This window comes from Limulus polyphemus, unplaced genomic scaffold (assembly GCF_000517525.1).
Source record: "Limulus polyphemus unplaced genomic scaffold, Limulus_polyphemus-2.1.2 Scaffold556, whole genome shotgun sequence".
In the NCBI taxonomy this organism is placed as follows: Eukaryota; Metazoa; Arthropoda; class Merostomata; order Xiphosura; family Limulidae; genus Limulus; species Limulus polyphemus.
The window spans coordinates 142,569-157,080 of record NW_013666166.1 but is presented as its reverse complement, the minus strand read 5'-3'; the positions used below and the strand labels follow the sequence as shown (position 1 = coordinate 157,080).

At 34.0% G+C, this 14,512-nt stretch overlaps 1 protein-coding gene across 1 annotated transcript in view; it reads right to left on the bottom strand.

Annotated features, from left to right (window-relative positions):
- The window catches only part of LOC111085690 (ras-related and estrogen-regulated growth inhibitor-like), a 38,914-nt gene extending 25,793 nt beyond the window's left edge, over positions 1 to 13,121 (bottom strand). Inside the window, exons 1-2 of the mRNA XM_022385497.1 lie at positions 13,060 to 13,121; positions 6,449 to 6,582 (exon numbers count right to left, since the gene is read on the bottom strand). Coding sequence (XP_022241205.1) covers positions 6,449 to 6,557 — 109 coding nt within the window. The 5' untranslated portion in view covers positions 6,558 to 6,582; positions 13,060 to 13,121. The remainder of the gene's footprint in view (positions 1 to 6,448; positions 6,583 to 13,059) is intronic.
- Between the last annotated feature and the right edge of the window lie 1,391 nt (positions 13,122 to 14,512).

Sequence of the window (14,512 nt, the reverse complement as noted above, 5' to 3'; positions counted from 1 at the left end):
GTGTTATTTTTCATACCTTTCTTTGTTCTAGTGTGTGTGTGTAAGTGTTATTTTTCATACCTTTCTTTGTTCTACTGTGTGTGTGTAAGTATTATTTTTCATACCTTTCTTTGTTCTACTGTGTGTGTGTAAGTGTTATTTTTCATACCTTTCTTTGTTCTACTGTGTGTGTGTGTGTGTTATTTTCATACTTTCTTCGTTCTACTGTGTGTGTGTGTTATTTTTCATACCTTTCTTTGTTCTACTGTGTATGTGTAATTGTTATTTTTCATACCTTTCTTCGTTCTACTGTGTGTGTGTGTTATTTTCATACCTTTCTTCGTTCTACTGTGTGGTGTTTGTGTGTTATTTTTCATACCTTTCTTTGTTCTACTGTGTATGCGTAAGTGTTATTTTTCATACCTTTCTTTGTTCTACTGTGTGTGTGTGTAAGTGTTATTTTTCATACCTTTCTTTGTTCTACTGTGTATGTGTAAGTGTTATTTTTCATACCTTTCTTCGTTCTACTGTGTGTGTGTAAGTGTTATTTTTCATACCTTTCTTTGTTCTATTTTTGTTTAAGAATATATTCCTAAACCCTTGAGCCACGTGTTCTTTTTATTTTATCCCATCTCTTATAAAAGCCGTTTTCTCCTCACTGGAAACCGGATGCAGGGCTATTGGTCAAAAAGTTGTTTTGAGATTCGTCAATAAACTCGTTTGAATTTGTCAAGTGTTTCATCCTGCTTGTTTTCTTCTACATTTTGTAACATTCTACGCCCATGCAATTTTTTTACACGTTATTTTATGTAGTTTTAATTGGTAAGCTATATTTTAAAAGGGAGATATGACCTAGTGGTTAGTGCTTTGGGCTATTTATGGAAGTGTTGCGGGCTAAAAGCTTATCCCCGCCTTGTCTTTATATTTTTAAGCAAGACACTTTACCCAAAATTTGCTCGAGGCTCATCAGCTTTAAAATGGGTACCATATAATAGCCGGGGCTAATCTGCGATGGACTGGAATATTGTCAAGTGTGGTTGTGTAAACATTCTGATCTGTTTGTGCCACAGGAAACCGTACTGGCCTTTAAGACACGGCAAGGAGTTAACAAACTAACTATATTTTAAAGCAAACTTCAGCCTGTATTCGGTTTCTGTTGATAAAATAATCATTAAAGCAAGGCTTTGACGGCCTTTCTACGCGTTTCTCAGAAGTAGTTCTTGTATTGGTGCGAAATGACTAATATAACATTTACTTATTTACTTGGTGATAATAACTTTAAGTTTGAAAGGAATTTTGCAAACATTGGGATTATAACCTTTCTATTTTTACAGTTTTCAAACATAAGACAATAAACATTTAAAAGCTCTTCTTTTCTATACTTGGAAGGACCCTCGAATTAATCTCTCGATTCAAGAACATGATACAGTTCTTGTCCTGTATCTGTATGTATGTATCTATATTTATCTAAAACACTCGACTTCTGTCAAATTCCTTATCAAGCGTCATGAGTTGAGTAAGAGTGTTTATCGTGGGAATGTATGGAGTTTTGTTCTTAAAACTTACTGAGACGCCATGGTAGTCAAGCAGGGTAAGCATAGTGCACTTTTACATCCACCGGGTTTCACGTTTATTTTTGTATTCAGCTTTAATTTCTTCCTTTACAGTTTCATAACCAATATAGCACTAACAACCTTTCGAAAATATAAACAACGTTTGAAGTAATCACAGTTGTTACGAAAAAAAAATTGATTTATAAGTTTTCCAAAAATTAAAAAGTTAACCTGCAATGTAATCGTTAATTTATAATATATAAAATGAAAAAAAAAAGGTCGAAACCTTAGAAAATTTGAGTACAACGTTTGGTCTAACTGTGTGTTAAAATGTCTAATAAACTGCTATAAACTTGGGTTTAAAGCAAAGTTTTGTTCAGATTAAAGGTACCACATACTTGCTTTTACTTGAGAAGAACTGATAAATCTGAAGCAAATCAAACAGTTTCAAAAGCTAGTCAATCCTTGCCGTCTGACGAACTTAGTAATACATAAAGTAATAAAACAAAAATATTACACTACTATGTTTTCTCACCAAGTCTGGATAAGTATTTGAAGACGTCGAGACTAGAGAGATGTTATATTTTCTCACCAAGACTGGACCAGTGTTTGAAGACGTCGAGACTAGAGAGATGTTATATTTTCTCACCAAGACTGGACCAGTATTTGAAAGGTCGAGACTAGAGAGATGTTATATTTTCTCACCAAGACTGGACCAGTGTTTGAAGGCGTCGAGACTAGAGACATTTTATATTTTCTCACCAAGACTGGACCAGTATTTGAAAGGTCGAGACTAGAGAGATGTTATATTTTCTCACCAAGACTGGACCAGTATTTGAAAGGTCGAGACTAGAGAGATGTTATATTTTCTCACCAAGACTGGACCAGTATTTGAAGAGGTCGAAACTAGAGAGATGTTATATTTTCTCACCAAGATTTGACCAGTATTTGAAAGGTCGAGACTAGAGAGATGTTATATTTTCTCACCAAGACTGGACCAGTATTTGTAGACGTCGAGACTAGAGAGATGTTATATTTTCTCACCAAGACTGGACCAGTGTTTGAAGACGTCGAGACTAGAGAGATGTTATATTTTCTCACCAAGATTTGACCAGTATTTGAAAGGTCGAGGCTAGAGAGATGTTATATTTTTTCACCAAGACTGGACCAGTGTTTGAAGACGTCGAGACTTTTTATTTTCTTATCTATGATCATCACGATTTTTTTACAACCAAACCGTAAGATAGACATGAAAATAAAGAGAAAGTGCGTTTTACATGTGTTAAACATCTTCTGTAGATTTTTTTATTTTTTATGTACACGAACTGTATTTTTTCTACTTGACTCTTGGATGCATCAGAAGATTCAAAGTTTAAAATCTCCCAGGGTTTATTTAGATATTTTTAAAATTGTACTTTATTTATTATTTCCTTTAAATGTGAAGGTAAAGTTTGGATGTTTTTGTAACTCTTGAAAAACAAGTAGCTTAACATTAATGTATGCCATAGACTATCAAATAAGCAATAAACATTATTCTACTGTAAATTTAATTTTTAAACAGGTAAGGGGAAGATAAACACACACATACACATATATATATATTAAAATGTTTAATATTCTCCAAAGAACGATCTTTCTACTTACCACTTTTACTCTGCGTTTTAGTTAATATGATTTTTTTTTCTAAGACGCACTGAGTTGAGTTGCGGTGGTGCTGAAATGCACTTAAAAAACTTACTGAACATACTTACTAATTTAGCTTCCGCAAACAACGTTTAATTTATTTCCTATGTATTTTACTGGTTTAAAACACTGTTGTGCCACTTGACGGGTCCTTGTATTTATTCAATGATAAGTAAGTACGATGTCTCAGGTAGAAAAACAACTTCTGACAGCGCGAGGATAGACTTGAAACCACAGGCGTAATTTTCACGTGGGACTCGGGGGACATGACCTCCTCACTTTTTTAATATCAGTAAAAAGTTTTTTGATATAATATCTACATGCATATCCTAGCTACAGAAAATTTTCTCCACAAAGTTACGCCTCTGCCTAGAATAGCTTTCTGGTTATTATAAGATTCAGAGAAAACCTTTTTTACTACATTTTGCATTTTTAAACTGTCAAACAGAAGCTCGCCAGCTTTTCTTTGAGATAAAACTCGTACTTCAGACGTATAAAAACAAACTGTCAAACAGAAGCTCGCCAGCTTTTCTTTGAGTTAAAACTCGTACTTCAGACGTATAAAAACAAAATGTCAAACAGAAGCTCGCCAGCTTTTCTTTGAGTTAAAACTCGTACTTCAGACGTATAAAAACAAACTGTCAAACAGAAGCTCGCCAGCTTTTCTTTGAGTTAAAACTCGTACTTCAGACGTATAAAAACATCGGTCATATTGAAAACTATTGGCAAACCGATTTTCTGAAGAATAATTATCTCGGTCGTCCTAGTGACAAATGACTACTAAAATCAAATACTCTACTTAATGATCGGTTGTGAGAGGCTTTAGAACAAATGATCATAATAAAACTGAATTGATCTCTAGGATTTGAAGTGAAATGTTTGTTTGTGTCGGATAACTACATTAACCATCCATAGTTTTGAAATTATAGACAAGGCAGCTCATCAACATAACTCACCGTCACTCTTGTGCTAATCGAATATTGTCATTATATAAGCTAAATCAGTAGGTTTGTCCTCCTAAAGGAATCTAATCGCTAAGAAGGTAGTCTTGGGGAAAACAGTATCATTCATTTTAGAAATCCAGAGCCTTGAATGAATGCTTAGCTTTAAGGGATACAAGCTAGTAGTTGTGTTCCTATCATAAGATAAACCAAATGAAAGAGCACGTCTTATCAATTAATCATTACAATCAAATAAAAATATGTCTGTTTAAAGAATTGTACCTTAGCAGACAAATCACTTTTATTTTGAGGTTGTTGATTCTGTTGTTCATTGAAATCAATGAGCTGGTATACTTTTTGGAGGTGTAGGCTAAAACATATGTGTTCTTCTTCGGAGTCATGATTAGTGGAACAGCCAGCTGTTCTTAAAAGTCTAGCGAATGAACCAGTAAAACGAGTTTTCTGTTCTTAAGAGTCTTAACTGATAATTTAATTTGTACTTTTTACAGGTTTGGACAAGAGAACGAATCTACTTTTTTAAAGGTTTTGACGATTGGATTTATCTGCTATTTGAGGACTGAAAACAATAATAATCTACTGTGTCAGATATGTTGGTTACTTGATTAATCTGAGGTTTTAGGAATGAACCCTAGTGAATAATCTTCTGTTTCAGTGATGTTGACTGGCTGGTTAAGAACCATTGAAAAATTCGCTGTGTGTTAGAGACGTCGGCTAGTGTATTAGTGTGTTGTTTCGAGGAATATAACACAGAGAATGAATTGTTGACTTAGAGGTGTTAGCTAACGAATTAGTTGCTTTTATGGGTGTAATTCAGTTAATACTCTATTGCTTCAGAGGGGTTAGCAAGTGGATTAGTGGTCTATATTGTAACATAGGGAATAACATTCTACCTGTTACCTAGTGGATTAGTGTGCTTTTTTTTAAGGTTCACATTACTTGATGACTGTTTGTAAAGATGTTCACTAGGGAAATAATTGATAGTTTTATAGGCCAAGTCTAGTATAATAGTCTCCATTCATTTTCCCCACTGAGCCAAGTTAGATCACGACTATAAAACCAAGGACTGGGCTTTAGCTTGTTGAGGAATACATCATTCCCATTTTGATTATTCTTGAGTAGTATAATGATTAACAGTGCAATATCTGGTCATAGTGCAGGCCACGAATCAGGCTTTGGAGGGCCTTGAATGAATGCTTAGCTTTAAGCTAGTAGTTAAGTTTGTTCCTATCTTCTATTTTATTTAGAGATACTTGCTAATACACGTGATTTTTTTTCATTTAAAGATCCGGGTGTACTTAGGCGATTTACTGATTTTAGATAATCAATCTAAAGAATAAGTCTTTAGTCTTTACGAATCTGTTCATATGGGCCCGGCATGGCCAGGTGGTTACGGCGGTTGACTCGCCCTTTCAGCCGTGGGGGCGTTATAATGTGATGGTTAATCCCACTATACGTTAGTAAAAGAGTAGCCCAAGAGTTGACCGTGGGTGGTGATGACTAGCTGCCTTAACCCCTAATCTTTTGGTGCTAAATTATGGACGGCTAGCGCAGATAGCCTTTTTGTAGTTTTGCATGATGTTCAAAACAAACAAAACCAAAGTATTCCAATAATTGTCTTGTCATCATTATAAATTAGGAAAGAACACTAGTATGGTATGTTTTTTTTTAGATCCATCGTAGTGGACTAGTTTGTTCTTAGATGTCCTGTTTAGTGGGTGTGTTCAGTTTCGATCTATATACATTTTACTGGAAATATTCATGTTGCCATCATGCGTACAGTAACGCTTAAACAGGTTTGCTCAAGATATGGGATATATTAATTCAAATTATCTTTGTTTATAGACTTAGTTTAGAGTAAACGTTCTGTTTGGTCTATTGCCCTGTACTACCTACTGCGAGCTATTGAAACTTGTTTATCACAGTTTGAATGATAAAAGTTCGCCACAATCTTACATTATTTCTACATTAACTAAAAACTATTACTGGCATTATAGTACAGTTGTTAGTTTCTTTAAATAAATTAATATTACTAGCCTGCTGATTTAGGGATAAAAACATATTTGGTTTCATAAAGTTCATTTATGCAGTGTAAACACAGCGCTAAAGTTTGTCTCTGTATAATTAAGATCACTTTAAGTTGTCATTTAATTTTTTTTCTTCTCGAATTAACAACTTCAAATGCTTATAAGATCATACAACTGACTTCTATGCGAACCAAACAAATCTTGTAAGGTACAATTTGAAAATTCTATAAGAAAAATATCAGCTTACCAGTCTTTCCTACGTCTTCTGCTCCCAAGAGTATGATGTTACACACGCTGTCTCTCGACCACAGGTTAGAGAGTCCGAATTTTCGCAAAGCTAATCGTCTAGTCGTCATGGTGATCCAAATTTCGCTTTCTTAGCTTAATGGTTTCCAAATTATATATGTGTGTTTTTATTTATTTTTTGTAACTCTCTAACATGTAACAAACCTTCTACAAATATCGAATAAAAAGTCATTTCGTTCTTTCAAAAGTTCCTGATTCAAGTGGCAACGTTTGGAATTGATGTTTTATTTTCTACTTCTTTAGCCATTTTTGGAATATGCAGCTGATTATGGTTCTGCACTAGTAGCAACGTAGAAAATAAACCAGCTACACTTTTTTGTTGTTCTCAACGAACTAAAAAGAATGCGCGATATCAACGTTCAAGGATGATTTACCTGTTTGCTTTTGCGGGCTTATCGTCAATACAGACTGTACCCACGCGTGGGTAACTGTATGCACGCAGCTGTTCTGTCAGACTACGTCTCTACGTGCGCTTTTACTGTCAGCACGCGCTCACGTGATCATTATCGCAGACACTACACTCTATTTGTCATACGTTTGTTTTGAATATTGGCTTCTCTGTATACATTCACGAGGATGAAAAGCTATGTATACAGAGAAGCCTTAAACTTTATTTTGATAAATATCAAGTATTTGTAGCTCTTTCCAGGTTACTTAACGTATTTAACTGCGAAACTAGATGCATCCAACTGGTGTATTTTCTAAGTATTTGTAGCTCTTTCCAGGTTACTTAACGTATTTAGCTGCGAAACTAGATGCACCCAACTGGTGTATTTTCTAAGTATTTGTAGCTCTTTCCAGGTTACTTAACGTATTTAACTGCGAAACTAGATGCACCCAACTGGTGTATTTTCTCTTAGGTATAGACCCGTCTCACCTAAGTTTATATTTTATCACATTGAAGAAACCCCTAAAACACCACAGAATGTGTTGTATAAAAGAGGTTTTTATTTAAGCACTGATTAAAGCATAACATTAATGTTTCTACATCAGTGGTAAACAACCTTAAGAGATCAAATCAGAGCTAAGATATAAGAGCTTTATCGAAACCGAATTGTAGGATTCTGCGCATTTTCATCTCTATATTAAAGAAATACTTGATGTTTATAAAAATAAAGTTTAAGGCTTCTCTGTATACATTCACGAGGATAAAAAGCTATGTACGTTAATAAGAATACGACGCAGAAGTCATATTAAAAACTACATTGTATATACATGTGTACACTTGTATTTGAACGTTAATGGGGAAATTTATCGTGACAGTGAGTCGTAAGTTTTTAAATTATCTGTTGCATAGGTGCAAACTTCCGGCACCTGTTCCTCCCTCTTGTAATAAACCGTGGGGGGGGGGGGGCGAGTTAATAAAAGTTTTCAGTTTCTCTTGGCCTTGGCCTAAATATTGATTTAAAATAGTCAGAAGATTTGTGAGTGAAATTTGATGTCATTTAATGGTTCTCAGTTAGGGTAATTAAATTTGATTAGAATATTTTACGCATCTGTTGTACATCCAAAAGTAATCAAACAGCATTCACAGCAATTATCACTCTACAAAATTTATATTTATTTCTCTTTATCTAACCTTGAACGTAGACTTTTTAGGGGGGAGGAAAGGTGGGAGGGAAGGTCTATATATTTATGATTCTCCATTCTGCTTTTTGACAATGCTACGTCTCCTGGTGAGTTTATCGTTAAATTATCGTACAACGGTTATAAGACAGTCAGAAGTTTCTGGGGAAAAAAGTCGTTTGTTTTTCAAGTGAAAGAAATGTGTTTTTTCAAGTGAAAGAAATGTGTTTTTTTCAAGTGAAAGAAATGTGTTTTTCAAGTGAAAGAGATGTGTTTTTAGTCCTTCAAGTTTTTTCATACTTTTGTATGTTTTGAGAGAGCAAAATCTTTGTCACAGTTCCTAAATTTGGTTTATGCGAAGCACTTACTCCAGAGTAATGTTACAGTTTATACTTCAACTGGTAGTTTATTATGTTGGATTCAGTAACAAAAGGTGCAAATCTATTTTACACACCGTTAAGACATCATGTTTAGCTAATGTTTTAAGAAAATAAAAACAAAAAACGCAGCCATTTGAAAAGTTGCCGCCAGTTTACTTTTATGTACGATTTTTTTTTACAATTGTTTTAATTGAGTTTCTATCTCGGATTAAAAACTTATTTTTTATGCGCGATATCTTTCTTTAAGGGTGACTAGGGTAACTGTTGTGTCAACAAATTCAAAATTTTTATCTTATTAGCATACAATGTTAAATGTAAGCTACTAGCTTAAAAATATTATTGTTTTTTTCACGTTAGAAACACGAGAGCGAACAAAATAGTTCACCTTTTTCCATATTTCTCTTTTTTTTTGCCCCCCAGTGGCACAGCGGTATGTCTGCGGACTTACAACGCTAGAAACCGGGTTTCAATACCCGTGGTGGGCAGAGGACAGATAGTCCATTATGTAGGTTTGTGCTTAACTTCAAACAAACAAATACGCTTTTAAAAAATGCAGATGAAATTAGCCGAACGTGCTTAACGATCTCCTAAATGTTGACTGTAGTGTTTACAAAAAAATAAAAAATACAACAACAACAGTTTAGCAAGGGCTGAGAAAGTCATCTTTTTAACATAAACAGATAAAATAGACTTAATACGTTCAGCTGAGGACGCACATGTGCGTCGTAAATACAAAATTGTAAAGATTGCGTTTTAGATTTTTTATTGTTGCTTTTTGTTTAAATTTAAAACACACAGCGATTTTGTGCTACAACTCCTATCTATGCTTGCCATAGACGATGCCAGACATGTCAGTTGTTGACGCATTAAGTTAGAAAATCATGGACACTTGATTTATTGAGTGGCTCGTAACAGTATGGGACATAATTTAAATGTTAGTTATTTTTCTCACTAAATGTCACGGTTTATGAATTAATTTTGAGTTGGATATAAAGATGGATGAGTCAGAGGTATTGCAAATAAATAACAAATACGGGTAAGCGTGAACTTAATATTCAAATATGTATCATAAAACAATAAGAATCGAGAAAGAAAGAAGTTAGCAATGATATCTTACGAGGTAGTAGACGTAAAGTTAGAGCTAAGAATAAAATCTAAATATATCATAAAACAATAAGAATCGAGAAAGAAAGAAGTTAGTAATGACATCTTACGAGGTAGTAGACGTAAAGTTAGAGCTAAGAATCAAATCTGAATGACAATTAAAAAGAAACGTAATACAAAATGTTATTGGGTTAGAATGGATGTGTAGTTCTGCAGAAACGCAGAGTTGAGTGATGAAAAGTGAAAACTATTAAATTTGAAGTGTATTTCGGAGGAATAAAGATAAAAATTAGGTAAAACGTGTAACGCCCCCCAGTGGCTCAACGGTATGTCTGCGGGCGTTGTACAACGTTAAAAATCGGGTTTCGATATCCGTGGTGAGCACAGCACAAATAGCCCATTGTGCAAACTTTGTACTTAATTATGAAATAAAGAAACAAACAAAAATGTGTAACACTACTAACTGTCAGAGACTGAAATAGCAGCTTTTAAGTTAATACTAGAAGTGATGGATGGAAAATTAAATCTGGAACACTGTAATAAAACAGTGTCAAGAATAATACAATGAGGGCACATCAAGTGACACTGCTATTACTTCCAAACACAAAAAGATTTTCGATGTTCCCTATTTCTAAAGACAGGAACACTAGCACAGCATGTGCAAAATGCACACCTGTCTTCTCTGCACACTCACACACACAACGAAAACAACAATTTGTTCTAACTAAATGCAATCTATAGCTATCATTCCTGAGGAATTGCAATATATATTTGCTGATGGTACAGTATTTCCGAATATTGCTGTTGCTATTGTGATATTGTGACCATCCTGCTTGTGTTATTTTAAATTTAATAAAAGTAATTTACATACAAACGTGACGTGAATCCTTTTTTTTACTTTGACGGGTCTCTTGTGGCCCATGTTATGCAATAACGTAAGTAAATGACGTCACGCATTTAAGGTTCAGTGGTGTTTAATTGACTTATATCCTTTAATTTTGAAATAATTTAAACAAATATATTGTTCGTTAGAATAAACTTAAAATAAACGATAAATGATGACTGAACACAAGACATGTAGAACTTAGTTAAGTATCCTAGAATGAAATTAAATTTTAGAATCGTAAAGTGTTGCCTTCTAGTTATATACGGTGAAGATAAGGAAGTTAGATTTGTGGATTTCATATACGTCTCATTTTAGTATTTTAGATGTTACAGCAGAAAAGGGTATGAAAAGCTGTGAATTTTACTTAATGATTTAAGATTCTAGTTCAGGAGTTCTTCAAAGGTTTTACCCTCTTTTTTTCTTTATCTTTAATGCATCTTTAACGTTCAACATATTTTTCCATTTTGTTTAAATCGCCATCTTGTGACCCTTTTGGAGTATTTCATCTTCTTTAAGTTTCAAGGAAAGTACCTGTAAAACTAATTTCGAAGCCATTCCTTGAGTCCCTCACAAGAATATCCTATTTACGATAGAGTATGTAGCTAAAAATTGAGCACAAATTCACTTCAAGAACTCTGCACTAAGAGCTGTAACTTCAAGTATTTGGAAAGAATAACATTTTAGCCGATAAAATTAGATTTGTTCCTTGTTTAGCATTTTTTTATAAAACAAGTTCAGAATAAAAAATCAAACTCTCAACATGTTAAAATTAACGCTTTAAAAATGAAAAAGCGAAACAGATAATTATTAAAAAGGAAGAAAAAGATTACGAAGCTTTATGTTTTATCAAGGTGGAAAGGAATGCTAACACTGGCGAGTTAAGTTTCCACTGAGCACAAATCAGATTCAGAAAGTATGTCAGTTCTTTTGAGCCCCCCCCACCCCCCCAACACACACTAGTTCAGCGGTAATTCTGTAGGCTTACGACACTAAAAATTGGTTTTCAATACCACTTGTAAGCAGAGCACAGATAGCCCACTGTGTAACAGCAACCAAAACAAGTTATTTTGAGTAGAGTAGGTGCTTTACATTCATTGAAAGCTTTTACACGTTATTGGAAAAATGGGGAACCGTTAAAAGTGTTAGCTTCCTTCAATTCAATAAAAATAGGCACGAAGATGCATTAAGATGAAAGAACAGTAAAGTACACGTAGTGTAACTGTATTTTTTGGGACTTTAGATATAGATAGAACAATAGATATATATACTACCTTGGCTATGTCAGGAAACAGAGCTCGTAAGTGAAAAGTCTTGTATTATTTTTTGGAATTTCAAGGATATTTATGGATCGTGACGAATATGTGGATTTTGAATTTGAAACAATGTTTATATTGTGTATTATTGCAAGGTAGTGAATTTTAAAAGGAAACAAAAGATTGCCTTTTGCTGAAATCGAAAATATTATAATAATTTCAATGCCTGCCTTAACCACAAACTTTGTGACAAAGAATACCTGATTAATCAGAGCACTTACTGCATTATATTTTCGTGTAAAATAAACAAGTAAACCAAAGATGGATTTTATTTTGCGCTGCACTCTGCGTTAAGGATAAAACCGATAATTAAGTACTCGAAACAGTTGCTAACTGATGCTAGAGGCGCAGCTTGAGAAACCAATGTTTTGTGTACGTTTTTAATAATATAAGTTGCGCTGCTTGACAAGTTAATCTCGTGTATTTTCTTAGTTAGCTGTTTGTTTGTTTTGAATTTCGCGCAAACCTACACGAGGGCTATCTGCGCTAGCCGTCCCTAATTCAGCAGTGCAAGACTAGAGGGAAGGCAGTTAGTCATCACCACCAACCGCCAACTCTTGGGCTACTCTTTTACCAACGTATAGTGGGATTAACCGTCACATTATAACGCCCCCATGGCTGAAAGGGCGAGAATGTTTGATGGGACAGGGATTCGAACCTGCGACCCACCGATTGCGAGTCGAGCGCCCTAACCACTTGGCCTGTTTTGAATAGATTTTGTTGAAAGAAATGATTGTTTAATACTTAGTTAAAGCACTATCTAGATGTTAATTTTTATCAAGTACGAATCCTTCTATTGTTTAATACTTAGCTAAAGCATTAACTAGGTGTTAATTTTTATCAAGTACGAATCCTTCTATTGTTTAATACTTAGCTAAAGCATTAACTAGGTGTTAATTTTTATCAAGTACGAATCCTTCTATTGTTTAATACTTAGCTAAAGCATTAACTAGGTGTTAATTTTTATCAAGTACGAATCCTTCTATTGTTTAATACTTAGTTAAAGTGCTACCTTAATGTTAATTTTTATCAAGCACGAATCCTTCTGTTGTTTAATACTTAGCTAAAGCATTAACTAGGTGTTAATTTTTATCAAGCACGAATCCTTCTATTGTTTAATACTTAGTTAAAGTGCTAACTTAATGTTAATTTTTATCAAGCACGAATCCTTCTATTGTTTAATACTTAGCTAAAGCATTAACTAGTTGTTAATTTTTATAAAGCACGAATCCTTCTATTGTTTAATACTTAGCTAAAGCATTAACTAGGTGTTAATTTTTATCAACCACGAACGTTAACGTACTTTCAAACTCTGGTCACTCTCAACTCGACGGACACTACTCTCAAAATTCTCCATACTTTCCTGAACAATCCCTGTATTGATTTTGAAACGTAACTCTATAGAAAAACGTTTTCATGTCTGTTTTAAGAGGGGACTTGCTGTATAATCAATCAACTATTTGTTTAAGTTCTAGTAGGCGTATGTGATGACGCACATCTGCTCTCAGTGGTTTGGTACTATCCATTATAGAAGATTCCTGGCATTGTTAAGTGCTTCCAGGTTATACCCTGTACGCAGTTTGCTCCGAACATTTAATCGTATTTACCATGGAACTATTTGACGCCTCTTACGAATTCCTGCTCTGCTTGTGTTACTTATGTATTTAAACCGTTCTATAGTTTGACGAAATTCCGCAGATCTAACCTTCCTTTACAATATATATATGATATTTAATCAAACAAAAATATCGCCTACGAAGTTCATCACTAATATTCAGATGATGCTTGTTTTATAGATATTTTGTGCATTAAAATGTTTTCTCAAACCAATGTCATTTACCTTCAACAGCTTTACTGGTTTTTATTGCTCAATGTGATATTGGTGATTTTATATCTTAAGCGTTTTATGTTAACGAAAAATACAATAAAGTGAACGAATACACTTAATTATAAGATAGGATTTTACTGGGTTCCGAAGATACGTTACTTCAGAAAGTTACGTGTCCCAAGAAAAAAAATTATTGCAGACTGGGAGAGCACAGCGTTATATAAAAAAAAATTGTATAGCCCAATTTCTCTCTCTCAGTACACTTGCGTTATACACGTCACTCTTGGGCAAATAAGGAAGATACACCCTCCAGATATCACTTCACCAACCAATCGAAAATATAGTGCGTTCTATTTTACAGTAATCTTTCTCACGAAAGAGTTCATGTGAAATGATAGGGGATGACTCAGAAAAATAGGTAACCAAGGCGAAAAGAACTTAACCACAATAGGTGCATTCAACACTAAAGTACAGCATTCGAGCGTTGTTTAGTTGCTACGCAGTCACTCTAGGGGTGGTTTTGAACATAAAGCTAGTGTCTACTGTGAAATAAGTAATGATTATTAATGCATTCTGATTAATACATGCTACCTTCATAGATCACAACTAAAAAGTAAATAATGCAATTAATATACCATTATAACTAGGGGGTATGAAATATTATAAATTAAAACAGGTAATAATTATAAAGCAATGACTCATCAGTTGGAAATCCACGCTGTTAGCACTGCAATTTTAGGATATAGGGTTGTAATATATTTATTTATGATTATTGAAACCAAACCCTACACTGACAAGACAGATCAATAATATTTGTTAACAAATACATTATATAAAAAAGAAAGTATTTTCCATTAAAGAAATGAATCAAGGCAACATGAACATCCATAGAAGCCGCAATGATAGGACTCAGGAGCACTTAAACTGA